Source organism: Cherax quadricarinatus, unplaced genomic scaffold (genome assembly GCF_038502225.1).
Source record: "Cherax quadricarinatus isolate ZL_2023a unplaced genomic scaffold, ASM3850222v1 Contig3558, whole genome shotgun sequence".
NCBI lineage: Eukaryota > Metazoa > Arthropoda > Malacostraca > Decapoda > Parastacidae > Cherax > Cherax quadricarinatus.
Window position 1 is genome coordinate 8660 of NW_027198584.1, and position 27911 is coordinate 36570.

The window sequence follows — 27911 nt, forward strand, 5'->3', positions numbered from 1 at the left end:
GGGTGGTTGCTGTCTACCAACCTACTACGGTAGAATGATTTGTTGATGGGTTGTCATGAGGACCTGTCTAGTTGGACCAGTGGACCTACTGCAGTGTTCCTCTTTTCTTATGAGCCCGGTACTGTCCCGCATCAGGTGTTTCTTTGTTATGGGAGTTGACTGTGAGGTGTGGTCTAAGCCCTTTTATTGCCTTCCTTTGATGTATTACTTTCATAGTTCCTTGACAATGTGAGCAGTCATGAAAGCACTTGGAATTTCACTACTCTTTCACAGTGGTTGTTTTGCATAGAATAAAATATAAAATTAGATTGAATGTTTCAAATAAAATTTAAAAAATGCTGAATCCTTAGCTCTCTAGAAGTTTCTGCATGAGCATATTTTTGATGACTGCATGTAGTTCAAATTTCTGTCCATTACACAATCCTGCCCAGTCATCACTATTGAGATTCCAGGTCATCACTCCTGCAACACCAGCATCAAGTACCCATTGTACCTGAAAAATAAAAAACATCTGAGGCTACTAAGATATTTTAAACCTAATATAATAGGAATAAAAGGCAAACAAAAGCTTTAGAATATTGTAGCCAAAGTTAAAATTGTTTACATATGTATTCTTCACAAAATGTTTTAATCAACAATGTTATTCTTTACACATGCATTGTTCTTAGTCTAATATTTAAGTGTGGTTTTTGGATAAGCCATTTTAAAAAGTGGGTAATGCCAAGTACATGAGAGATCATTTAAATACATATATTGATGAGAGTTTTTGAGGTCAGAATTGCTGTAATTAGGGTTCTAATTACTGATTCTTGTTGCATAATATTTGGCTTAAGATGGGAAATACAATCATGCTAGTATTAATTTTCTTGCTTTGTGCCATGGCCTGATGTAAACTGGCTCAGACTGTGATGACCCCTTGATATTTTATTTTCTAATATGTTAACCACCTTCTATGACACAAATACAAGTTTGTTTCAACATGATACATTGTTTATACAGAAATGGGTGACACTTGAGTGCATGTTGAATAACACATCGGCCGATTCCCACCAAGGCAGGGTGGCCTGAAAAAGAAAAACTTTCATCATCATTCACTCCATCACTGTCTTGCCAGAAGGGTGCTTTACACTACAGTTATAAAACTGCAACATTAACACCCCTCCTTCAGAGTGCAGGCACTGTACTTCCCATCTCCAGGACTCAAGTCCGGCCTGCCGGTTTCCCTGAATCCCTTCATAAATGTTACTTTGCTCACACTCCAACAGCACGTCAAGTATTAAAAACCATTTGTCTCCATTCACTCCTATCAAATACGCTCACGCATGCTTGCTGGAAGTCCAAGCCCCTCGCACACAAAACCTCCTTTACCCCCTCCCTCCAACCTTTCCTAGGCCGACCCCTACCCCGCCTTCCCTCCACTACAGATTTATACACTCTCGAAGTCATTCTGTTTCGTTCCATTCTCTCTACATGTCCGAACAGCCTCAACAACCCTTCCTTAGCCCTCTGGACAACAATTTTGGCAATCCCGCACCTCATCCTAACTTCCAAATTATGAATTCTCTGCATTATATTCGCATCGCACATTGCCTTCAGACATGACATCTCCACTGCCTCCAGCCTTCTCCTCGTTGCAACATTCATCACCCATGCTTCACACCCATATAAGAGTGTTGGTAAAACTATACTCTCATACATTCCCCTCTTTGCTTCCAAGGACTAAGTTCTTTGTCTCCACAGACTCTTAAGTGCACCGCTCACCCTTTTCCCCTCATCAATTCTATGATTCACCTCATCTTTCACTGACCCATCTGCTGACACGTCCACTCCCAAATATCTGAATACATTTACCTCCTCCATACTCTCTCCCTCCAATCTGATATCCAATCTTTCGTCACCTAATCTTTTAGTTATCCTCTTAACCTTACTCTTTCCTATATTCACTTTTAATTTTCCTCTTTTACATACCCTACCAAATTCATCCACCAACCTCTGCAACTTCTCAGAATCTCCCAAAAGCACAGTGTCATCAGCAAAGAGCAACTGTGACAACTCCCACTTTGTGTTTGATTCTTTATCTTTTAACTCCACACCTCTTGCCAAGACCCTCGCATTCACTTCTCTTACAACCCCATCTATAAATATATTGAACAACCACGGTGACATCACACATCCTTGTCTAAGGCCTACTTTTACTGGGAAATAATCTCCCTCTCTCCTACATACTCTAACCTGAGCCTCACTATCCTCGTAAAAACTCTTCACTGCTTTCAGTAACCTACCTCCTATACCATACACCTGCAACATCTGCCACATTGCCCCCCTATCCACCCTGTCATATGCCTTTTCCAAATCCATAAATGCCACAAAAACCTCTTTAGCCTTATCTAAATACTGTTCACTTATATGTTTCACTGTAAACACTTGGTCTACACACCCCCTACCTTTCCTAAAGCCTCCTTGTTCATCTGCTATCCTACTCTCCGTCTTACTCTTAATTCTTTCAATAATAACTCTACCATACACTTTACCAGGTATACTCAACAGACTTATTCCCCTATAATTTTTGCACTCTCTTTTGTCCCCTTTGCCTTTATACAAAGGAACTATGCATGCTCTCTGCCAATCCCTAGGTACCTTACCCTCTTCCATACATTTATTAAATAATAGCACCAACCACTCCAAAACTATATCCCCACCTGCTTTTAACATTTCTATCTTTATCCCATCAATCCCAGCTGCCTTACCCCCTTTCATTCTACCCACTGCCTCACGAACTTCCCCCACACTCACAACTGGCTCTTCCTCACTCCTACAAGATGTTATTCCTCCTTGCCCTATACACGAAATCACAGCTTCCCTATCTTCATCAACATTTAACAATTCCTCAAAATATTCCCTCCATCTTCCCGATACCTCTAACTCTCCATTTAATAACTCTCCTCTCCTATTTTTAACTGACAAATCCATTTGTTCCCTAGGCTTCCTCAACTTATTAATCTCACTCCAAAACTTTTTCTTATTTTCAACAAAATTTGTTGATAACATCTCACCCACTCTCTCATTTGCTCTCTTTTTACATTGCTTCACCACTCTCTTAACCTCTCTTTTTCTCTCCATATACTCTTCCCTCCTTGCATCACTTCTACTTTGTAAAAACCTCTCATATGCTAACTTTTTCTCCCTTACTACTCTCTTTACATCATCATTCCACCAATCGCTCTTCTTCCCTCCCGCACCCACTTTCCTATAACCACAAACTTCTGCTGAACACTCTAACACTACATTTTTAAACCTACCCCATACATCTTCGACCCCATTGCCTATACTCTCACTAGCCCATCTATCCTCCAATAGTTATTTATATCTTACCCTAACTGCCTCCTCTTTTAGTTTATAAACCTTCACCTCTCTCTTACTTGCTGCTTCTATTTTCCTTGTATCCCATCTACCTTTTACTCTCACTGTAGCTACAACTAAAAAGTGATCTGATATATCTGTGGCCCCTCTATAAACATGTACATCCTGAAGTCTACTCAACAGTCTTTTATCTACCAATACATAGTCCAACAAACTACTGTCATTACGCCCTACATCATATCTTGTATACTTATTTATCCTCTTTTTCTTAAAATATGTATTACCTATAACTAAACCCCTTTCTATACAAAGTTCAATCAAAGGGCTCCCATTATCATTTACACCTGGCACCCCAAACTTACCTACCACACCCTCTCTAAATGTTTCTCCTACTTTAGCATTTAGGTCCCCTACCACAATTACTCTCTCACTTGGTTCAAAGGTTCCTATACATTCACTTAACATCTCCCAAAATCTCTCTCTCTCCTCTACACTCCTCTCTTCTCCAGGTGCATACACGCTTATTATGACCCACTTTTCGCATCCAACCCTTATTTTAATCCACATAATCCTTGAATTTACACATTTATATTCTCTCTTCTCATTCCATAACTGATCCGTCAACATTATTGCTAACTCTTCCTTATTAACTCTAAGTCCCTCAGATACTCCTGACTTAATCCCATTTATATCTCCCCACTGAAACTCCCCTACCCCCTTCAGCTTTGTTTCGCTTAGGGCCAGGACATCCAACTTCTTTTCATTCATAAGTTTTTCTTCTTCTCTTTTTTAGTAAATGTCTACAGGAGAAGGGGTTACTAGCCCATTGCTCCCGGCATTTTAGTCGCCTCATACGACACGCATGGCTTACGGAGGAAAGATTCTTTTCCACACCACTATCACTACTCCACCCACTACTATCAGTACTACACCCAGTGAAGGAACCTCCGTGAGGCAGGTAAATACCATGGAGGCCTTCCTCAATGTTTCTGGAGAAACTCTGAGTGTTGAAATGGAGGTTACCTCTTCCCCGGATTTATACGAGAACCAAAGAAGGGACAAGGTGCCTCACTACAATCTGGGATTAGTGTGGGAGTATTATCCTTCCAGTTATGTCTTGGAAGAGCATGTGGGATGGGACGAGGTACCTGACATTCCTCTGGGTACAGAGTTGGTTTTGACTTCAGATACACTGCCAATTAGTGGCGGCGTATCTGAAGCTTGCTCGTAACTCGAATTTTGGCTTGCAACTCAAAGCAAAAAATCAATCAAGCGATGGCTCATAACTCGGAAAACTCGTAAGTTGGGGCACTTGTAAGTCAAGGTACCACTGTATATTTCATTTAATATTAAATTAACAAGTGCCTTAAATAACAAAAAAAGGCACAATACCGTGACTGGGACGATACACAAATAACCCGCACATAGAAGAGAGGAGCTAACGACGACGTTTCAGTAAGACTTGGACCATTTACAAAGTCACACTGGTCCAAGTCGGACTGACACGTCGTCGTTAGCTCCTCTCTTCTATGTGCAGGTTATTTGTGTATAACAAGTGCCTTCCTTTACAAGTAAAAAAGTTTTTTTTATGTAATTTTACCACAATCTCCTTACAAAATAATCAACCATTATGTAGCTCTGACTTGTCTACTAAAATAATTGCTTGAATACAACATTCAAAAAAATAAAAGATTCTATGGGAATGTTTAAGAGATACAGACCAAAAAATTTAAATAAAAAATAAAATTTATTTATATTAGCTTAAACTGGTCAGATGGCACACGTTACAATGTACTATAGTAGATATTGTATACTACAGTAGATTCCTACATATTATGCTACTGTATTTCAAGCTTTCAGCATACTGCTAGTGAAACTTTGTTCCCAAGATTACCCCTTCATCAGAAACTGACTGAGCCTTTGCACTGTAAAGATTGGAAAAACTTTCTTTGAAGCAAAATTGGGTTTGACTGTGGGATGGGATATTTCTCCACTGTGCCTAAGATGTGGCTGTTGTTTTAAGGAAGGGCCTAGCTTGGCTAGACTTTCCATGCTCCCAGTTGCTCTGTGGATGCTTCACATGCCATACACTTGTGTTTTTCACTCCATTTTGATAATTTCATCGAAATATTGATGGCACCAAAATGGAATGTTAGTGATGTTGAAGGTGCCAAGAATTTTACACAATAAGCTATGCCTGTTTTGCAAAAAATTTGAGGTGATAAATATGTTTAAAGGTGGTGAAAGGCTCACGGAGAACGTAAACGCATTTGGTATTATTTTTTATTCTTTTTTATTAGCACACTGGCCCCTCGCACACAAAACCTCCTTTACACCCTCCCTCCAACCTTTCCTAGGCCAACCCCTACCCCGCCTTCCTTCCACTAGACTTACATGTCCGAACCACCTCAACAACCCTTCCTCAGCCCTCTGGACAACAGTTTTGGCAATCCCGCACCTCCTCCTAACTTCCAAACTACGAATTCTCTGCATTATATTCACACCACACATTGCCCTCAGACATGACATCTCCACTGCCTCCAGCCTTCTCCTTGCTGCAACATTCATCACCCATGCTTCACACCCATATAAGAGCGTTGGTAAAACTATACTCTCATACATTCCCCTCTTTGCCTCCAAGGACAAAGTTCTTTGTCTCCACAGACTCCTAAGTGCACCACTCACCCTTTTCCCCTCATCAATTCTATGATTCACCTCATCTTTCATAGACCCATCCGCTGACACGTCCACTCCCAAATATCTGAATACATTCACCTCCTCCATACTCTCTCCCTCCAATCTGATATCCAATCTTTCATCACCTAATCTTTTTGTTATCCTCATAACCTTACTCTTTCCTGTATTCACTTTTAATTTTCTTCTTTTACATACCCTACCAAATTCATCCACCAACCTCTGCAACTTCTCTTCAGAATCTCCCAAGAGCACAGTGTCATCAGCAAAGAGCAACTGTGACAACTCCCACTTTATGTGTGATTCTTTATCTTTTAACTCCACGCCTCTTGCCAAGACCCTCGCATTTACTTCTCTTACAACCCCATCTATAAATATATTAAACAACCACGGTGACATCACACATCCTTGTCTAAGGCCTACTTTTACTGGGAAATAATCTCCCTCTTTCCTACATACTCTAACTTGAGCCTCACTATCCTCGTAAAAACTCTTCACTGCTTTCAGTAACCTACCTCCTATACCATACACCTGCAACATCTGCCACATTGCCCCCCTATCCACCCTGTCATACGCCTTTTCCAAATCCATAAATGCCACAAAAACCTCTTTAGCCTTATCTAAATACTGTTCACTTATATGTTTCACTGTAAACACCTGGTCCACACACCCCCTACCTTTCCTAAAGCCTCCTTGTTCATCTGCTATCCTATTCTCCGTCTTACTCTTAATTCTTTCAGTAATAACTCTACCATACACTTTACCAGGTATACTCAACAGACTTATCCCCCTATAATTTTTGCACTCTCTTTTGTCCCCTTTGCCTTTATACAAAGGAACTATGCATGCTCTCTGCCAATCCCTAGGTACCTTACCCTCTTCCATACATTTATTAAATAATAGCACCAACCACTCCAAAACTATATCCCCACCTGCTTTTAACATTTCTATCTTTATCCCATCAATCCCAGCTGCCTTACCCCCTTTCATTTTACCTACTGCCTCACGAACTTCCCCCACACTCACAACTGGCTCTTCCTCACTCCTACAAGATGTTATTCCTCCTTGCCCTATACATGAAATCACAGCTTCCCTATCTTCATCAACATTTAACAATTCCTCAAAATATTCCCTCCATCTTCCCAATACCTCTAACTCTCCATTTAATAACTCTCCTCTCCTATTTTTAACTGACAAATCCATTTGTTCTCTAGGCTTCCTTAACTTGTTAATCTCACTCCAAAACTTTTTCTTATTTTCAACAAAATTTGTTGATAACATCTCACCCACTCTCTCATTTGCTCTCTTTTTACATTGCTTCACCACTCTCTTAACCTCTCTCTTTTTCTCCATATACTCTTCCCTCCTTGCATCACTTCTACTTTGTAAAAACTTCTCATATGCTAACTTTTTCTCCCTTACTACTCTCTTTACATCATCATTCCACCAATCGCTCCTCTTCCCTCCCGCACCCACTTTCCTGTAACCACAAACTTCTGCTGAACACTCTAACACTACATTTTTAAACCTACCCCATACCTCTTCGACCCCATTGCCTATGCTCTCATTAGCCCATCTATCCTCCAATAGCTGTTTATATCTTACCCTAACTGCCTCCTCTTTTAGTTTATAAACCTTCACCTCTCTCTTCCCTGATGCTTCTATTCTCCTTGTATCCCATCTACCTTTTACTCTCAGTGTAGCTACAACTAAAAAGTGATCTGATATATCTGTGGCCCCTCTATAAACATGTACATCCTGAAGTCTACTCAACAGTCTTTTATCTACCAATACATAATCCAACAAACTACTGTCATTTTGCCCTACATCATATCTTGTATACTTATTTATCCTCTTTTTCTTAAAATATGTATTACCTATAACTAAACCCCTTTCTATACAAAGTTCAATCAAAGGGCTCCCATTATCATTTACACCTGGCACCCCAAACTTACCTACCACACCCTCTCTAAAAGTTTCTCCTACTTTAGCATTCAGGTCCCCTACCACAATTACTCTCTCACTTGGTTCAAAGGTTCCTATACATTCACTTAACATCTCCCAAAATCTCTCTCTCTCCTCTACATTCCTCTCTTCTCCAGGTGCATACACGCTTATTATGACCCACTTTTCGCATCCAACCTTTACTTTAATCCACATAATTCTTGAATTTACACATTCATATTCTCTTTTCTCCTTCCATAACTGATCCTTCAACATTATTGCTACCCCTTCCTTAGCTCTAACTCTCTCAGATACTCCAGATTTAATCCCATTTATTTCCCCCTACCAAAACTCCCCTACCCCATTCAGCTTTGTTTCGCTTAGGGCCAGGACATCCAACTTCTTTTCATTCATAACATCAGTAATCATCTGTTTCTTGTCATCCGCACTACATCCACGTACATTCAAGCATCTCAGTTTTATAAAGTTTTTCTTCTCTTCTCTGGTATTAGAGAAACTATAATTTATTTGATTCAACATGATCAGGAAGAAAGCCCTAAAATACTATAAGGTAAAAAAGTTTTAGGTATTAGGTTGGTAGACAGCAATAGCACAGGGAGGTACCACCGTCCTGCCAAGTGAGTGTGAAATGGAAACTTGTAATTGTTTTACATGATGGTAGGATTGCTGGTGTCATTTCTGTCTTATAAACATGCAAGTTTTCAGATATGTCTTGCTACTCCTACTAGTGGTGGCAGGAACCATACATAGTTTTAAGATGAGGTATGATAATGCTCATGGAGTAGAGAGAGAGAGGACCTAGTAGCAATCAGTGAAGAGATGACCCCTGCAACCACAAATAGGTGAGTACACCTCTCTGGCTTTTCTTCTATTTTCTTAATAGTTCTTGTTCCTGTTTATTTCCATTTATCTCCATGGGGAAGTGGAACAGAATTCTTCCTCCGTAAGCCATGCATGTCATAAGAGGCAAATAAAATGCCAGGAGCAAAGGGCTAGTAACCTCTTCTCCTGTATTATGTTACTAAAGTTAAAAAGAGTAACTTGTTTTTCTTTTCGGGTCACCCTGCCTCTCTGGGATATGGCCAATTTGTTGAAAGAAGAAGAAAAAAAAAGGGTGCAAGCAGGCCGGGAAGGTTGCATAAGAGTGTTTCTTATGGTAACTTCTTCATTTTAAAGTTTGCAATCAACTGCAGAATTTCAGATTTTATGGGGAAAATGCCAACCAAGGTGCTGAAGGAAATTTCCCTGCAGAAATAGAGAAAGTTATTTCTAAAATGGCTACAAGCCTGAGCAAGACCAGACCAGACAGCAACCCAGTAAGGTCTCTGCAGCCCTCTCTAATGATGTCAAGATCAGCATACACCAGCAACCAGAACTTATAAAAAAAAAATTATATAACTTTATAGTTTCAAATACTCTTGCTTTTGAATGTCTAAACCACTAGGCCTAGTAATGTAACATTATCCCTCCCCACAAATATTTCTGTATCAACAAGGAATGACATCTACATTGCAAGGCATCAAAAATTTCATTATTTGTGATTTAAAAAAGTTAAAATATTTTTTTTTTTTGAGATATTAAGAACATAACCCTATTTTTTCTATAAGTTCTTGAAATTACATATCATGATATTACATACAGCCAATTTCAGGAATGTAATCTGAGCAATGTGTAAGCACCCATTGTATTTAGTTTCTTACCTCCATGTGTGTCCAAATGTAGGGATCCCTATAATAAGCTTCTCTTTTGGTACCCCTTTCATTATTAAATAAATAGTGTCCCAGTGAATGTTCATGGTAGAAAAAAAGCCCTTCTCATTACTGGAGTTGCTCAGTGGAGAATTATGGCCTGTGAAGGGCAAGTAGGGCTTGTACATGTGATAGTTGTAGCCCATGACTGATACAAAGTCAACACATCTGAAACACACAAGAGTAACTACATTACAAAGTGACTAAGCACAGTGACAACATTATAAGCTCTCGTGGCTAATACAACATTAATTTTAATTTACAAGTAATTTTCCAGTTTGTGGACAAGCTGTGAATCATTCCAGCCCTGGTATTGTGATTTTAATGATTCATTATTTCTTAATTCTTCATTATTTCTCTAAAGAACTGATTAGTGCATGGTAATGTTAAATGAATGTACTGTAAAAAGTTATAAAGAATGTACTGAAATGAATTTGACAGTACAGTGGACCCTCGACTAACGCTATTAATCCGTTCCTGAGAGCTCATCATTAGTCAAAATTATCGTTAGTCAAGTTAATTTTCCCCGTGTAGGACACCCCAAAGTATGAAAAAAAAATTGTTTTTACCACATGAAATATTAATTTTAATACACACAAACTGAAGAAGATATGCACAGTTACATGACACTTAGCTTTATTGAAGATCAGGTGATGATTGATGGGATGGGAAGAGGGGAGAGTGTTGATGGGCTTAGTGTTTAGAAGGGGAATCCCCTTCCATTAGGACTTGAGGTGGCAAGTACTTTTCCGAGGTTACTTCCCTTCCCTTTAAAGCTCTCAAACCAACCTTTGCTGGCCTTAAATTCACTCACATCACCACTAGTTGTTGGCATTTTTTTAATTAAATCGTCATGCAACTTCCTAGCCTTTTCACATATGACTGCTTGAGAGATGCTATCTCCTGTTATTTGTTTTTCGTTTATCCACACCAAAAAAAGTCTCTCAACATCTTCGAGTACTTGCGATCTCAGTTTTGAAAACATAGTTGCCCCTTTGGCAAGAACAGCTTCCTTGATTGCCGTTTTCTTGCCCACAATAGTAGCGATGGTTGATTGGGGTTTTGTGTACAACCTGGCCAGCTCGGAGACACACACTCCACTTTCATACTTAGCAATGATCTCTTTCTTCATATCCATAGTAATTCTCACCCTTTTTGCTGTAGGGTTGGCACTAGAAGCTTTCTTGGGGCCCATGGTGACTTATTTTGCAGGTGCAATCACTAAAAAGGCTGTGATAATATGAAATGTTCCGATTGTATGCTTGGCAGCGACCGCGGTGGCTGGCTGCCTTGTAAACACTGGCCAGAAGTGGACACGTCTCAGACCGAACGAATAGTGTTGGTCAAGTTTTTTAGCGCTAGCCGAGGCAAAATTTTTGCGTTAAAATGTATCGCTTGTCGGAATTATCGTTAATCGATGCCATCGTTGGTCGAGGGTCCACTGTAGTACAATACTAACATCAATGAAAAGAGGACAACACGTGAAGCCATTCAGTGTTAAAAAATAGAGGATGCACATAAGAGCAGAACAGCAGCAGATGTAAGACAGTGCAATTAGAGGGCAAGCCAACAAAGAACAAGAATGTAGTACATAAAGACAATGTAACAAAGCATCTCGTATAAAATATCATAACTAGCATCAGAGATAAATATGGCAATATTAGAGAGTAAATCTGAGAATTCAGTTACCCTTTTAGCTATGTTATGCATCACTCATTTGATTCCCAAGTGTAATTTTGCCGTGAAAAAATTTAACTGTTCAAATGAGCATAAGCATTACTTTTTTAATGAGATAAGACCATAATGTCTCACAAAAAGCAATTAAAACAATATATAACTTGACTTAGTAAATAATTATTTCACAGGAACCATTCCATACTGTTGGCAACATTCTTAGTGTTCAAAAAGTTGAGAATTATGCCAGAAATACCTCCTACAATGAGAATTTGCACAAAAAAAAATATTTATTTCTTTGTTTGGATACATTACTCATATGATAAAAAATAAGTAAATGGTTTAGTTCTATCAAGAAGCTAAAGTAAATAATGACTGTCACTTATTTTATCTAAGACCATTAAATCAAAGCATAAACAGCTATCAACAGGTAGTCATAAGCGTATCATAATACCATTCATAAGTCATTGAAGATAACCATGCTCAGAAGTGACATTTTACAATGACCTGGAGTATTGGTCGCTAGAGAATTCTTCATCATATTGCTAATAATATTTATTATGTTGCACTGCACTTTTTTAAAGCAATATACAGTATGTGAGGTTTAACAGAGAACGTACTTAGCAAGCTGATCTATCTCATAAGAATTATCAATGATGCTCTGTGATGCTCCAACAGCCACAGTCAACAAGAGTGGAGGATGAGACGCTAGCTGAAAGTATAAAGCGTTCTACACTAGAAGTTAAAATTAGTTCTAAAAACAGTATTCTCCCTGCTAAAGGTATAAATATGCCGTTATTTAAGTAACTCTAGGACAAGGCCTTTAATGATAGTATGAAACTTGTACGGTATGCCCAGGGAAATACAGTCCTCCTTACCCCATGATTTTTTCAACATTATTCCCTGTTCTAGTACAAGTATTTTTTTTTACCTCAATAGCCATTGCTCACCAAAACAATGTGCCCCCCCCCCCCCGAGACAAAAATCGTTATCCATGGAGGCAAAGAAGGGAATATATGAGAGTATAGTGATACCAGCACTCTTATGTGGATGTGAAGCTTGGGTTGTAAATGCTGCAGCAAGGAGGTGGCTGGAGGCAGTGGAGATGTCCTGTCTAAGGGCAATGTGTGGTGTAAATAGCATGCAGAGAATTCGTAGTGTGGAAATTAGGAGGAGGTGTGGAGTTACTAAAAGTATTAGTCAGAGGGCTGAAGAGGGGCTACTGAGATGGTTTGGTCATTTAGAGAGAACACAACAAAGTAGAATGCCTTGGAGACCGTATAAATCTGTAGGGAAAGGAAGGCAGGGAAGGGGTTGGCTCTGAAAAGGTTGGAGGGAGGAGGTAAAGGAGGTTTTGTGGGCGAGGGGCGTGGACTTCCAGCAAGTGTGAGTGAGCGTGTTAGATAGGAGTGAATGGAGACAAATTGCCTTTGAGACCTGACGAGCTGTTGGAGTGTGAGCCAGGTAATATTATTGTGAAGGGATTCAGGGAAACCGGTTAGCCGGACTTGAGTCCTGGAAATGGGAAGTACAATGCCTGCACTTTAAAGGAGGGGTTTGGGATATTGGCAGTTTGGAGGGACACCTGAACTGTCGTATCTGAGCGCCTCTGCAAAGACAGTGATTATGTATGAGTGATGGTGAAAGTGTTGAATGATGATGAAAGTTTTCTCTTTCTTTTTGGGTTTTTCTTTCTTTTTGGGTCACCCTGCCTTGGTGGGATAGTAATAATTTTTTTTTATTATCACACCGGCCGATTCCCACCAAGGCAGGGTGGCCCGAAAAAGAAAAACTTTCACCATCATTCACTCCATCACTGTCTTGCCAGAAGGGTGCTTTACACTACAGTTTTTAAACTGCAACATTAACACCCCTCCTTCAGAGTGCAGGCACTGTACTTCCCATCTCCAGGACTCAAGTCCGGCCTGCCGGTTTCCCTGAATCCCTTCATAAATGTTACTTTGCTCACACTCCAACAGCACGTCAAGTATTAAAAACCATTTGTCTCCATTCACTCCTATCAAACACGCTCACGCATGCCTGCTGGAAGTCCAAGCCCCTCGCACACAAAACCTCCTTTACCCCCTCCCTCCAACCCTTCCTAGGCCGACCCCTACCCCGCCTTCCTTCCACTACAGACTGATACACTCTTGAAGTCATTCTGTTTCGCTCCATTCTCTCTACATGTCCGAACCACCTCAACAACCCTTCCTCAGCCCTCTGGACAACAGTTTTGGTAATCCCGCACCTCCTCCTAACTTCCAAACTACGAATTCTCTGCATTATATTCACACCACACATTGCCCTCAGACATGACATCTCCACTGCCTCCAGCCTTCTCCTCGCTGCAACATTCATCACCCACGCTTCACACCCATATAAGAGCGTTGGTAAAACTATACTCTCATACATTCCCCTCTTTGCCTCCAAGGACAAAGTTCTTTGTCTCCACAGACTCCTAAGTGCACCACTCACTCTTTTTCCCTCATCAATTCTATGATTCACCTCATCTTTCATAGACCCATCCGCTGACACGTCCACTCCCAAATATCTGAATACGTTCACCTCCTCCATACTCTCTCCCTCCAATCTGATATTCAATCTTTCATCACCTAATCTTTTTGTTATCCTCATAACCTTACTCTTTCCTGTATTCACCTTTAATTTTCTTCTTTTGCACACCCTACCAAATTCATCCACCAATCTCTGCAACTTCTCTTCAGAATCTCCCAAGAGCACAGTGTCATCAGCAAAGAGCAGCTGTGACAACTCCCACTTTGTGTGTGATTCTTTATCTTTTAACTCCACGCCTCTTGCCAAGACCCTCGCATTTACTTCTCTTACAACCCCATCTATAAATATATTAAACAACCACGGTGACATCACACATCCTTGTCTAAGGCCTACTTTTACTGGGAAAAAATTTCCCTCTTTCCTACATACTCTAACTTGAGCCTCACTATCCTCGTAAAAACTCTTCACTGCTTTCAGTAACCTACCTCCTACACCATACACTTGCAACATCTGCCACATTGCCCCCCTATCCACCCTGTCATACGCCTTTTCCAAATCCATAAATGCCACAAAGACCTCTTTAGCCTTATCTAAATACTGTTCACTTATATGTTTCACTGTAAACACCTGGTCCACACACCCCCTACCTTTCCTAAAGCCTCCTTGTTCATCTGCTATCCTATTCTCCGTCTTACTCTTAATTCTTTCAATTATAACTCTACCATACACTTTACCAGGTACACTCAACAGACTTATCCCCCTATAATTTTTGCACTCTCTTTTATCCCCTTTGCCTTTATACAAAGGAACTATGCATGCTCTCTGCCAATCCCTAGGTACCTTACCCTCTTCCATACATTTATTAAATAATTGCACCAACCACTCCAAAACTATATCCCCACCTGCTTTTAACATTTCTATCTTTATCCCATCAATCCCGGCTGCCTTACCCCCTTTCATTTTACCTACTGCCTCACGAACTTCCCCCACACTCACAACTGGCTCTTCCTCACTCCTACAAGATGTTATTCCTCCTTGCCCTATACACGAAATCACAGCTTCCCTATCTTCATCAACATTTAACAATTCCTCAAAATATTCCTTCCATCTTCCCAATACCTCTAACTCTCCATTTAATAACTCTCCTCTCCTATTTTTAACTGACAAATCCATTTGTTCTCTAGGCTTTCTTAACTTGTTAATCTCACTCCAAAACTTTTTCTTATTTTCAACAAAATTTGTTGATAACATCTCACCCACTCTCTCATTTGCTCTCTTTTTACATTGCTTCACCACTCTCTTAACTTCTCTCTTTTTCTCCATATACTCTTCCCTCCTTGCATCACTTCTACTTTGTAAAAACTTCTCATATGCTAACTTTTTCTCCCTTACTACTCTCTTTACATCATCATTCCACCAATCGCTCCTCTTCCCTCCTGCACCCACTTTCCTGTAACCACAAACTTCTGCTGAACACTCTAACACTACATTTTTAAACCTACCCCATACCTCTTCGACCCCATTGCCTATGCTCTCATTAGCCCATCTATCCTCCAATAGCTGTTTATATCTTACCCTAACTGCCTCCTCTTTTAGTTTATAAACCTTCACCTCTCTCTTCCCTGATGCTTCTATTCTCCTTGTATCCCATCTACCTTTTACTCTCAGTGTAGCTACAACTAGAAAGTGATCTGATATATCTGTGGCCCCTCTATAAACATGTACATCCTGAAGTCTACTCAACAGTCTTTTATCTACCAATACATAATCCAACAAACTACTGTCATTTCGCCCTACATCATATCGTGTATACTTATTTATCCTCTTTTTCTTAAAATATGTATTACCTATAACTAAACCCCTTTCTATACAAAGTTCAATCAAAGGGCTCCCATTATCATTTACACCTGGCACCCCAAACTTACCTACCACACCCTCTCTAAAAGTTTCTCCTACTTTAGCATTCAAGTCCCCTACCACAATTACTCTCTCACTTGGTTCAAAGGCTCCTATACATTCACTTAACATCTCCCAAAATCTCTCTCTCTCCTCTGCATTCCTCTCTTCTCCAGGTGCATACACGCTTATTATGACCCACTTCTCGCATCCAACCTTTACTTTAATCCACATAATTCTTGAATTTACACATTCATATTCTCTTTTCTCCTTCCATAACTGATCATTTAACATTACTGCTACCCCTTCCTTTGCTCTAACTCTCTCAGATACTCCAGATTTAATCCCATTTATTTCCCCCCACTGAAACTCTCCTACCCCCTTCAGCTTTGTTTCGCTTAGGGCCAGGACATCCAACTTCTTTTCATTCATAACATCAGCAATCATCTGTTTCTTGTCATCCGCACTACATCCACGCACATTTAAGCAACCCAGTTTTATAAAGTTTTTCTTCTTCTCTTTTTTAGTAATTGTATACAGGAGAAGGGGTTACTAGCCCATTGCTCCCGGCATTTTAGTCGCCTCATACGACACGCATGGCTTACGGAGGAAAGATTCTTTTCCACTTCCCCATGGACAATAGAAGAAATAAAAAAGAACAAGAGCTATTTAGAAAAAGGAGAAAAACCTAGATGTATGTATATATATATATGCATGTGCGTGTCTGTGAAGTGTGACCAAAGTGTAAGTAGGAGTAGCAAGATATCCCTGTTATCTTAGCGTGTTTATGAGACAGAAAAAGAAACCAGCAATCCTACCATCATGCAAAACAGTTACAGGTTTTTGTTTCACAGTCATCTGGCAGGACGGTAGTACTTCCCTGGGTGGTTGCTGTCTACCAACCATCACTCAACACTTTCACCTCACTCACACATAATCACTGTTTTTGCAGAGGTGCTCAGAATACAACAGTTTAGAAGCATATACATATAAAGATACACAACATATCCCTCCAAACTGCCAATATCCCAAACCCCTCCTTTAAAGTGCAGGCATTGTACTTCCCATTTCCAGGACTCAAGTCCGGCTATATAAAAATAACCGGTTTCCCTGAATCCCTTCACTAAATATTACCCTGCTCACACTCCAACAGCTCGTCAGGTCCCAAATACCATTCGTCTCCATTCACTCCTATCTAACACGCTCACGCAGGCTTGCTGGAAGTCCAAGCCCCTCGCCCACAAAACCTCCTTTACCCCCTCCCTCCAACTTTTTCGAGGACGACCCCTACCCCGCCTTCCTTCCCCTACAGATTTATACGCTCTCCATGTCATTCTACTTTGATCCATTCTCTCTAAATGACCAAACCACCTCAACAACCCCTCTTCAGCCCTCTGACTAATACTTTTATTAACTCCACACCTTCTCCTAATTTCCACACTCCGAATTTTCTGCATAATATTTACACCACACATTGCCCTTAGACAGGACATCTCCACTGCCTCCAACTGCCTCCTTGCTGCAGCATTTACAACCCAAGCTTCACACCCATATAAGAGTGTTGGTACTACTATATTTTCATACATTCCCTTCTTTGCCTCCATAGACAACATTTTTTGTCTCCACATATACCTCAACGCACCACTCACCTTTTTTCCTTCATCAATTCTATGATTAACCTCATCCTTCATAAATCCATCCGCTGACACGTCAACTCCCAAATATCTGAAAACATTCACTTCTTCCATACTCCTCCTACCCAATTTGATATTCAATTTTTCTTTATCTAAATCATTTGATACCCTCATCACCTTACTCTTTTCTATGTTCACTTTCAACTTTCTACCAGAAATTACCGCCTCCCTTTCTTCGTCGACATTTAAAAGTTCCTCAAAATGTTCTCGCCATCTACCCAATACCTCCATCTCCCCATCTACTAACTCCCCTACACTGTTTTTAACTGGCAAATTCATTTGTTCCCTAGGCTTTCTTAACTTGTTTAACTCACTCCAAAATTTTTTCTTATTTTCATTAAAATTTCTTGACAGTGCCTCTCTCACTCTATCATCTGCTCTCCTTTTGCACTCTCTCACCACTCTCTTTACCTTTCTTTTACTCTCCATATACTCTACTCTTCTTATAACACTTCTGCTTTGTAAAAACCTCTCATAATGCTAGACATATGCAAGTTAAATACACTGACTGAAGGCAGAGTATAAATCTGATTAAATTTATATTTTAATCAAGTATATTTGGTTCTAGACTTGAAAACACATACAGTGGAACCTCAAATTTCGAACTTAATCCATTCCAGGAGCTAGTTCTAAATCTGAAAAGTTTGAAAAGTGAAGCAATATTTCCCATAAGAAATAATGGAAATACAATTAATCTGTTCCGAAAACTCAAAAATATTCACCAAAAAAAATACATTTTCTAGAGATTAATTATAGTTTTACATACACACAACAAATATAGTGTACAATTATTTTTTTTTTTTTTTTTTTTTCAACAAGTCGGCCGTCTCCCACCGAGGCAGGGTGACCCAAAAAAGAAAGAAAATCCCCAAAAAGAAAATACTTTCATCATCATTCAACACTTTCACCACACTCGCACATTATCACTGTTTTTGCAGAGGTGCTCAGAATACAACAGTCTAGAAGCATAAACATATAAAGATACACAACATATTATGTATTAATAAATTTAAATAAACATATAAAATAACATTTCTACTTACCTTTATTGAAGATTGGTGATGGCATCTGGACGACAGGGAGGAGGAAAGATGGAGTTGGAGTTAGTGTTTGGAAGGGGGTTACTTCCCTTCTCTGTCTTTTAATGCCACTAGATATATGGGAAGCACCAGGCCTGCCCTGCCTCTCTGCTCTCTATCTTAAAACTGACTCATGAACTGGGTCCTAGGGGGTGAGCGGTGTTCAAAAACATGCTATGGTCAGCAGCAACATGAATAACAGTCAGTGATTCATGCAGGTGGTTGGTAGTGAGTCATACTACTGTTAACTGGTTACTGGTAACTGGTACTACTGGGAACTGATACTACTGAGAGCCCCGGCGACGCTAACGTATGTCGTCCCGGCATACAGATAATACAAACTAGAGATGGCAGGCATACGACTTGGGCTGATTCTATACATTGGCAAAGTACACAATTGAGCATTGTAACATACATAAGGAGAATGTTGGAATGGAAGCTAATGTAACTTACTGTAATGAAACTTATTGTAATGAAACTGTAATGCATTACAAGGTATGATATAGCACAACTCATCGAATGAAACTCAACATTGGGATTACACAATAGAAGTGATAAAAAAATTTGATCAATCGATCTGTATTCATGTGATCTACGGATTCTGAGGAAGAAATGTATACAGAGAAAGAAGTGTTTAACAGAAAGGCAGATTCGGTGCACTCAAATCTAGACTGTTAAATCTCAGAATTCAGAGAACGCGAACACAAAAAAAAAAAATTCTTGAATATTAATAAGTTGATACTGTAATGATTCATCTATACAGGTTATTTATATTTAACCCCAACTCTGCTAGGGTGAGATTGACATATGCAGAATGGGTGTCATCTCTGGGAGGATCAAACTCTGTTGCACTGGCTAACTCATGCTGTGTTTGAGGCAGATCTGAATTGGTAGTTACAAATGATACTTGAGGATTTCTCAATACTTGTCATGTACATAGGGAATAACGACATTCAGGTTGATCATCTGACTGAGTATTAGAGGTAGAGGGTACTGAGTCAGGAGGATTGTCAGAGTCTGTCACATTAGTCTGGGTTGGAACATCATTATCATCACATACTAACTTCATATGATCTAAATGCGATTCTTTATACTGACCAGTACTAATTTCTCTAACCTTATACTTATTGCCATTGATATGTTCAACTACTCGATAAGGACCAACAAACTTTTGATCAAGCTTAGGCATTGCAGACGTTTTGTTAAAGTTAGTCAGCATAACTCTCGAACCTACTTTGATTTTGGACGGCTTTGCTCGAGTGTTTGCGACTCTTGTAAATTCTGCTGTTGATTTATGAAGTGTTTCACGGATTCTTCTAAAGACACTTTGAGCTAAGCTGGTACGAGTTGCTATGAAATCATCAGGGTTGTAATTTGGTTTCGGGTTAGAATATAGCAACTCATAAGGCAAACGTTTATCTACACCGTACAATGCATAATGTGGAGTGTCACCTATAGAAACATTGTAAGCAGAATTTATAGCACACTGCACATCAGGTATAACTTCATCCCAAGTTTCACTGTTGGGATTGATAGTGGCTCTCAAGACATCAAGTACTTTCTTATTGGTTCGTTCTGCTAACCCATTGCTGGCAGGATGATGAGGAACAATGGTGGATTTAGAGATCTTGTACAAGGTACACAAATTTTCAAGAATCTCATTACAGAATTCACCTCCATTATCTGTTACTAGGGACTTAGGGGTGGTATGCCTGCAGATAATGCGTTCTTTAAACGCTTTAGCTACTGTCTCGGCAGTCTTATCTGCAATAGGAACTAACTCACAATATCTGGTGAAATGGTCTACCATAACACACAGATGTTTGTTGCCCTGGAGGGAACATTGGAAATTAGTTAACAAATCTTGCAACTCTTTCCCACAGACCACATGGGATCTGTTCATTGAGCATTCTTTACATCCTAGGCAGTAAATGGAGGGTCTGCAGTTACTATACTAACATGTCGTGATAAGGCATCTGCGACTACATTTGACTTGCCAGGTAAGTGCTCAAAGGTAGGATTGAACTCTTGGATAGTCAAGGTCCATCTGGCTAACCTTCCAGTAGGTTGTTTGTTCTGAAATTAAGGTATCAGTGGAGCATGGTCTGTCAAGACATGAACAGGGTACTGATAAATAATGTCTTGGAAGTGCTTTAAAGACCATACTATTGCTAAAGCTTCTTGCTCAGTTACTGTATAATTACGTTCAGCCTTCGTAAGGACTCGGCTAAATTCTTGATTATTAATAAGTTGATACTGTAATTAGTCACCTATACAGGTTATTTACATTTAACCCCAACTCTGCTAGGGTGAGATTGACATATGCAGAATGGGTGTCATCTCTGGGAGGATCAAATTCTGTTGCACTGGCTAACTCATGCCGTATTTGAGGCGGCTCTGAATTGGTAGTTACAAATGATACTTGAGGATTTCTCAATACCTGTCGTGTACATAGGGAATAACGACATTCAGGCTGATCATCTGACTGAGTATTAGAGGTAGAGGGTACAGAGTCAGGAAAATTGTCAGAGTCTTATCACATTAGTCTGGGTTGGAACATCATTATCATCACATACTAACTTCATATGATCTAAATGCGATTCTTTATACTGACCAGTACTAATTTCTCTAACCTTTACTTATTGCCAGTGATATGTTCAACTACTCAATAAGGACCAACAAACTTTTGATCAAGCTTAGGCATTGCAGACGTTTTGTAAAAGTTAGTCAGCATAACTCTCGAACCTACTTTGATTTTGGACGGCTTTGCTCGAGTGTTTGTGACTCTTGTAAATTCTACTGTTGATTTATGAGTGTTTCATGGATTCTTCTAAAAACACTTTGAGCTAAGCTGGTACGAGTTGCTATGAAATCATCAGGGTTGTAATTTGGTTTCGGATTAGAATATAGCAACTCATAAGGCAAACGTTTATCTACACCATACAATGCATAATGTGGAGTGTCACCTATAGAAACATTGTAAGCAGAATTTATAGCACACTGCACATCAGGTATAACTTCATCCCAAGTTTCACTGTTGGGATTGATAGTGGCTCTCAAGACATCAAGTACTTTCTTATTGGTTCGCACCAATCTGTCATGTGGGGGGTTCGATTACGTGAATTGGGTAAAGGAAAGTCACATAGACAATAATGGGATATAATTATAATGGAATACACCAACCATCCGACTTGCGACCGAGTTCGGTTCCGAGAAACTGGTCGTAAGTCGAAATGGTCGTAAGTCGAAATGGTCGTAAGTCGAACTTTACTAATGAATATCAACAAAACATTTTTGTAATGACTTTATTTTATTGTTTTATTTTGGTATTTCATGTTTTACTTTACTTTTTATGCTGTTAGTACTGTATTTTATACTGTAAGGTTTAGGATAAACACTGTGTACAACACAAATAGTTGTTTATTTCCCAGAAATTTGGTATAAAAAACACGGTCGTAAGTCGAGTGGTCGTAAGTCGAGCAGGTCGTAAGTCGGATGGTAGGTGTACATGGGAAGCACCAGGCCCACCCTGCCTCTCTGCTCTCTATCTTAAGACTGACTCACGAATTGGGTCCTAGGGGTGAGCAGCATTCAAAAACATGCTACAGTCAGCAGCAACATGAATAACAGTCAGTGATTCAAGCAGACGGTTGGTAGTGAGTCATACTACTGGTAACTGGTTACTGGTAACTGGTTACTAGGAACTGATACTACTGAGAGTTATGGTAGAGTGATGGTGGTAGAGGGTGGTAGTGATGGTGGTAGAGGGTGGTAGTGATGGTGGCAAAGGGTGGTAGTGATGGTGGCAAAGGGTGGTGGTGATGGTGGTAGAGGGTGGTTGTGATGGTGGTAGAGGGTTATAGTGATGGTGGTAGAGAGTGGTACTGATGGTGGCAGAGGGTGGTAGTGATAGTAGTATAGGGTGGTAGTGATGGTAGTAGAGGGTGGTAGTGATGGTGGTAGAGGGTAGTTGTGATGGTGGTAGAGGGTGGTAGTGATGGTGGTAAAGGGTGGTATTGATGGTGGTAGAGGGTGGTTGTGATGGTGGTAGAGGGTGGTAGTGATGGTGGTAGTGATGGCAGTAGAGGGTGGTTGTGATGGTGGTAGAGGGTGGTTGTGATGGTGGTAGAGGGTGGTAGTGATGGTGGTAGAGGGTGGTAGTGATGGTGGTAGAGGGTGGTAGTGATGGTGGTAGAGGGTGGTTGTGATGGTGGTAGAGGGTGGTAGTGATGGTGGTAGAGGGTGGTAGTGATGGTGGTAGAGGGTGGAGTGATAGTAGAGGGTGGTAGTGATAGTGGTAAAGGGTGGTAGTGATGGTGGTAGAGGGTGGTAGTGATGGTGGTAGAGGTAGTGATGGTGGTAGAGGGTGGTAGTGATGGTGGTAGAGGTTGTGATGGTGGTAGTGATGGTAGTAAAGGGTGGTAGTGATAGTGGTAAAGGGTGGCAGTGATGGTGGTAGAGGGTGGTAGTGATGGTGGTAGAGGGTGGTAGTGATGGTGGTAGAGGGTGGTAGTGATGGTGGTAGAGGGTGGTAGTGATGGTGGTAGAGGGTGGTAGTGATGGTGGTAGAGGGTGGTAGTGATGGTGGTAGAGGGTGGTTGTGATGGTGGTAGAGGGTGGTAGTGATGGTGGTAGAGGGTGGTAGTGATGGTGGTAGAGGGTGGTAATGATTGTGGTAGTGATAGTGGTAGAAATAACCTCTCCTCCCTCTCCCCTCCTCACCATCTTCTATACGCCAACAAGAATCTTCAATAAAGGTAAAAGTGATGTTAAATGTTCATTTATCCATTTCATTAGTCCTTTATATTTATTTCTCATTGTTTTCTGTATGTAAAACTATAGTTATTCTCTATAAAATGTATTTTTTGTTAATACTTTTGGGTGTCTGGAACGGATTAATTGGATTTACATTATTTCTTGCGGGAAATACTGCTTCAGTTTTCGTTGAATTCGGTTTTCGTCAGGTTTTCTGGAACAAATTAATGACGAAAACTGAGGTTCCACTGTATAGTTTTTTGAGTAAATGAGAATTAATTAATACAGTTTCACTTAAACACTAATTTATAAATACTGTAGTTATATGTATAATTACACTGCATACAGAATTAATATTAACCTTTTGTTTAATACAAATTGCATTTTACTTAGCACAGGTTTATGATTCATGTTGACTTTGTGACTCACACTGCAACTGCTATACGATCTTGAACAAGAGAAGAGAAGCCAGTAGCAAGACTCAGGAGCACATAAAGGTCTGGATTCTGCTTCTTCATAGCCACAACCTCAGCATACACCTTGAAGGATAATAATACATATACAGTATAATTTCACATATGTAGCTGGAATTTAGAATTTTCAATCTTCCCACCACTTGCCAGTAATTACAAAGAGATCAGTAGGTGGGGATTGCTAACAAATCCTTGTGTTCACATTATCCATGAATATTTTATATACCCTGGTGCTGCATTTTGAATACAAAATTGCCATAGTACAGTACAAAAAACAGCAATGGGAGAAAGCAACTCTTTTAATTCAATTTTCACAGTAATTTCATGTACAACAGTGCTTGAAAGTCTTATACCCAGACACATCAGCTTAAAAATAAAACTATAAAATATAGTTGTTTTTACCTTAAAATCTCCTTCATCCACTGGGACAATAGTGGTGTTTTCAATTTTGGCCTTAGAAATAATAATATGTGTACAAAGAGTTGAATCAATATCCTTTGCGGTCAGAGGGGTTTCACTGCTTCCATTTTGAGGAATTGAATAATAGCATAGGATTTTTTTATCTGTAGAATTTTCATTTTCCAAATAATTCTTGTATTCTGAAAATTTTTAAATATTTGTTAGTGAAAATATGGTACAGTACTTATGCATAGCTGCATAACACCTTATTTATTTATTTACAGTGGACCCCTGGTTAACGATATTTTTTCATTCCAGAAGTATGTTCAGTTGCCAGTACTGACCGAATTTGTTCCCATAAGGAATATTGTGAAGTAGATTAGTCCATTTCAGACCCCCAAACATACACGTACAAACGCACTTACATAAATACACTTACATAATTGATCGCATTGGGGAGTGATCGTTAAGCGGGGGTCCACTGTATTTATTTGAACATGATACAGTGAAGTACAAAGGAATACAGTTATTATAGTGCAACATGCCAAAGCCCCTTGTATGCAGAGCATTATGGGCAGGCTTAAAATTAACTTAAGATTAACTAAGCAATGATATAATCAGTGGTAAAAACATTATTGTAAACAGATAACAATTTAGCACAAATGAGTATTACAAAGACAGGTCATATGGTCATTTACTGTGTTGCTGTGCATTCAATAGAATGGAGTTTTCTGTTAGGTAATGTATTAAAAAAAAAACAAAGTTTGATTGGGTCACAGGTTAGACATTTATGAGATACAATAATGAAAACATTTATGAGATACAATTTATGAGATACAATTATTCAGTATTTATTTAGTTGTGGGTGAGTAAGTGATTTTTGAGAAGAGACTTGAATTTATAAACAGACAGTGTTTCTTTTATATTCACAGGTAGTGAATTCCAGATTTTAGGGCCTTTTACGTGCATTGAGTTTTTGCATAGCGTGAGATGGACATGAGGAACATCAAAGAGTGATCTGTGCCTTGTGTTATGGTCATGTGTTCTGTTGAGATTGGTAAGGAGACGTTTGAGGGGAGGGTTTATATCAGAGTTAAGTGTTCTATCAATGTAGTAGGCACAATAATAAGTATGGATGTTTTGTATGGTGAGTAGGTTTAGAGTTTTGAATATTGGTGGAGTGTGCTGCCTGTAGTGGGAATTTGTTATCATTCTGACTGCAGCCTTTTGTTGGGTAATTAATGGTCTGAGATGGTTTATTGTTGTTGAGCCCCATGCACAAATTCCATACGTGAGATAGGGGTAAATAAGTGAGTGATATAGGGCCAGGAGGGCTGACTGTGGAACATAGTACCATATCTTCGATAGTATGCCTACAGTCTTGGAAATTTTTTTGGAAATTTGTTGTATATGTGTTTGAAATTATCAAGGTGGATTCCTAAGAATTTTCCCTCTGTGAGTTTTGTGATAGGTGATCCGTTTATCATTATGTTAAGAGGGACGTCTGTAGCTCTGTTACCAAACTGAATGAAGTAGGTTTTGTCAATGTTTAGAGTAAGTTTATTAGTACTCATCCAAGTAGATATTTTCTGTAATTCGGTATTTACAGTACGTATTGGCTAGCGTGACTGGGCTCGGGTGAGAGAAGACGTATGTAGTGTCATCTGCAAATAGTGTGGGTTTGAGTAGTTGCGATGCATTTGGTAGGTCATTTATGTATATGAGAAAGAGATGAGGGCCTAGGACACTTCCCTGTGGGACACCAACTGTAATTGGCTATGCGGAAGAGTTTGCCCCGTTTGTGTACACATATTGGCTTCACAACTTTAATGAATGAATTACAAGAGGATTTAGTAAGTGCTTCAACCACTGCAATTTTTTAAAAAATATAGGATGAACAAATTATTGAAGATGGGACACCAAGATCACAGCAGTGCCTTGTAGCTACAAATAAATAATTACCAAACTCTAAGTGCTGAACACATATTGGTATGTAAGATATATATTATGAAATACTCTAAAGGAGGCACAATTTCTAAAGTATGATTTACAAAGCAATTAGAACCATTTGCTTATTCAGTGCTTGTAACAAAAATTTGCTATCATTAATTCTCTGCCAGTTTTCAACTCGGTTGAAGTTGGCCCCTAATTCAACATTTAATACTGTGCTAAAATCCTTACGTTGGACCTATATTTAACATTCTATATTCAACTTTAACCATAATTTCCTCAAACCCCATATGTTTCCCCACTAAGTTACTCACAAACAATAATTTTAGGCTGATACCAATACCATCAAGATTAAATGCTACCCACCAATACCGATACCGCCAATTTGGCATACCCCTATGTATTGTAATCAGTGCCTTCAATCATTTAATATCAAAATTATTAATCTGTTAGAAAATAAAGTACTTAAAGTCACCTGGCTTACTAAATATTTATCACTGATTTTCTCTAAGGTGTTATCAATATGCCACTTACAAACAATAATAACAATAATGCACTCATTCTCTTCAATCATCTGATAACAAATGCGATACAAAATACAGCTACAAAAGCCACTACCTGACTTAGTCAATCATTAACTCACTGCCAGGAGGTGGTAACAATGAGTCATTCAAATGCAAAAATGAATTTTGTTTTTTCTCCATCATTTGACATCAAACCTGATCAATAAGAGAAGTTTTTATAAGTTACCAGGATATGAACACATTTAAACCCAAATATAACAAAGGCACAAGCTTGCTTTACTAAGCTACCTGCAACAATGTACTTCAGGCGTCTTGTAGCTTGACTGCAAGTGCACTCAGCTCACACAATGAGGTCCAGGGGTTGATCCCAGGTAAGGGTGGAAACATTAGGATGTATTTCCTTAACCTTACTCCACCATCAGTGGATGTAAATTTTTGCTAATTTCCCAAAACAACAATCTGCGCAGAAATATTTACTTATTTCATGGTGTACATAGGCTTTACAAAATGTAAAATGTAAACTAATGCCCAAGTTCAGCCAAGTAGCAGTCGTAAGCTACAGCCATGACATGACTCAATTCTCAGTACAAATTTCTTAAACAACTGGATTAAGTAAGTACAGGTACAGGTACACAAAAGTACAATTATTATACACAGTGTAAATTACCTAGGACTCATTTCCATTGGGGTCCTTATTATCTCACATTTTGAAGGCATTGTATGACACTTACAGGTTTAGCACTTTCCAAAGATTATAATAATGTATGTGGCTGACCATAAGACTTAACATAAAAAAGGTCCACTTTTTTACTTGCTAAGCATCTATACCAACCTTTGAGAGGTAATAATACATGGTCACTGGAGGACTCATGGTCGTCATGCTTGAGGGAAGAATTATACACATCACAGCCACAGTAGGAAAGAACAATCATCACCAGAATCCATATTAATCCTAAAATTATTATTTTCCTTGTGTTACTCCTGACAAATTGTGAAGCCATATTAAACTTAGTTTGTGTGTTGTATTTTACAGCACTCTTGATAACAACTATTCACTATTCATACACACTTGTGATGATGTGTTTGAGGCTTTTATATCCACAGTAACATAAAATATTCCTCATCTTAGGTTAGTGCGGCCACTCAAGGTCGTCCTGCCTCCCGCCATAGTCCATAACAGCATCAT

General features: G+C 39.4%; 1 protein-coding gene across 1 annotated transcript; it reads right to left on the minus strand.

The window, feature by feature from the left end:
- Positions 1–35: 35 nt before the first annotated feature.
- Positions 36–27911, minus strand: LOC138852042 (chitinase-3-like protein 2). Its single transcript, XM_070081664.1, has 8 exons — positions 27558–27911; positions 24255–24451; positions 23811–23918; positions 20912–21109; positions 12062–12153; positions 9720–9935; positions 9243–9264; positions 36–493 (listed from the first exon to the last, which is right to left on the minus strand). Exons 1-8 carry the CDS (start codon positions 27724–27726, stop codon positions 347–349), a joined length of 1149 nt encoding a protein of 382 aa, XP_069937765.1. The 5' UTR covers positions 27727–27911; the 3' UTR covers positions 36–346.

Excerpts from the sequence above, each read along its gene's own strand:
- LOC138852042 (XM_070081664.1), bottom strand. The coding sequence starts at position 27,726 with ATGGCTTCACAATTTGTCAGGAGTAACACAAGGAAAATAATAATTTTA. Across the intron at positions 23,919-24,254 it reads TGGATGAAGGAGATTTTAAG|GTGTATGCTGAGGTTGTGGC; the intron begins GTAAAAACAACT and ends TTATCCTTCAAG. Across the intron at positions 12,154-20,911 it reads TAGCAGAGTTGGGGTTAAAT|CTAGCGTCTCATCCTCCACT; the intron begins GTAAATAACCTG and ends TTATACTTTCAG.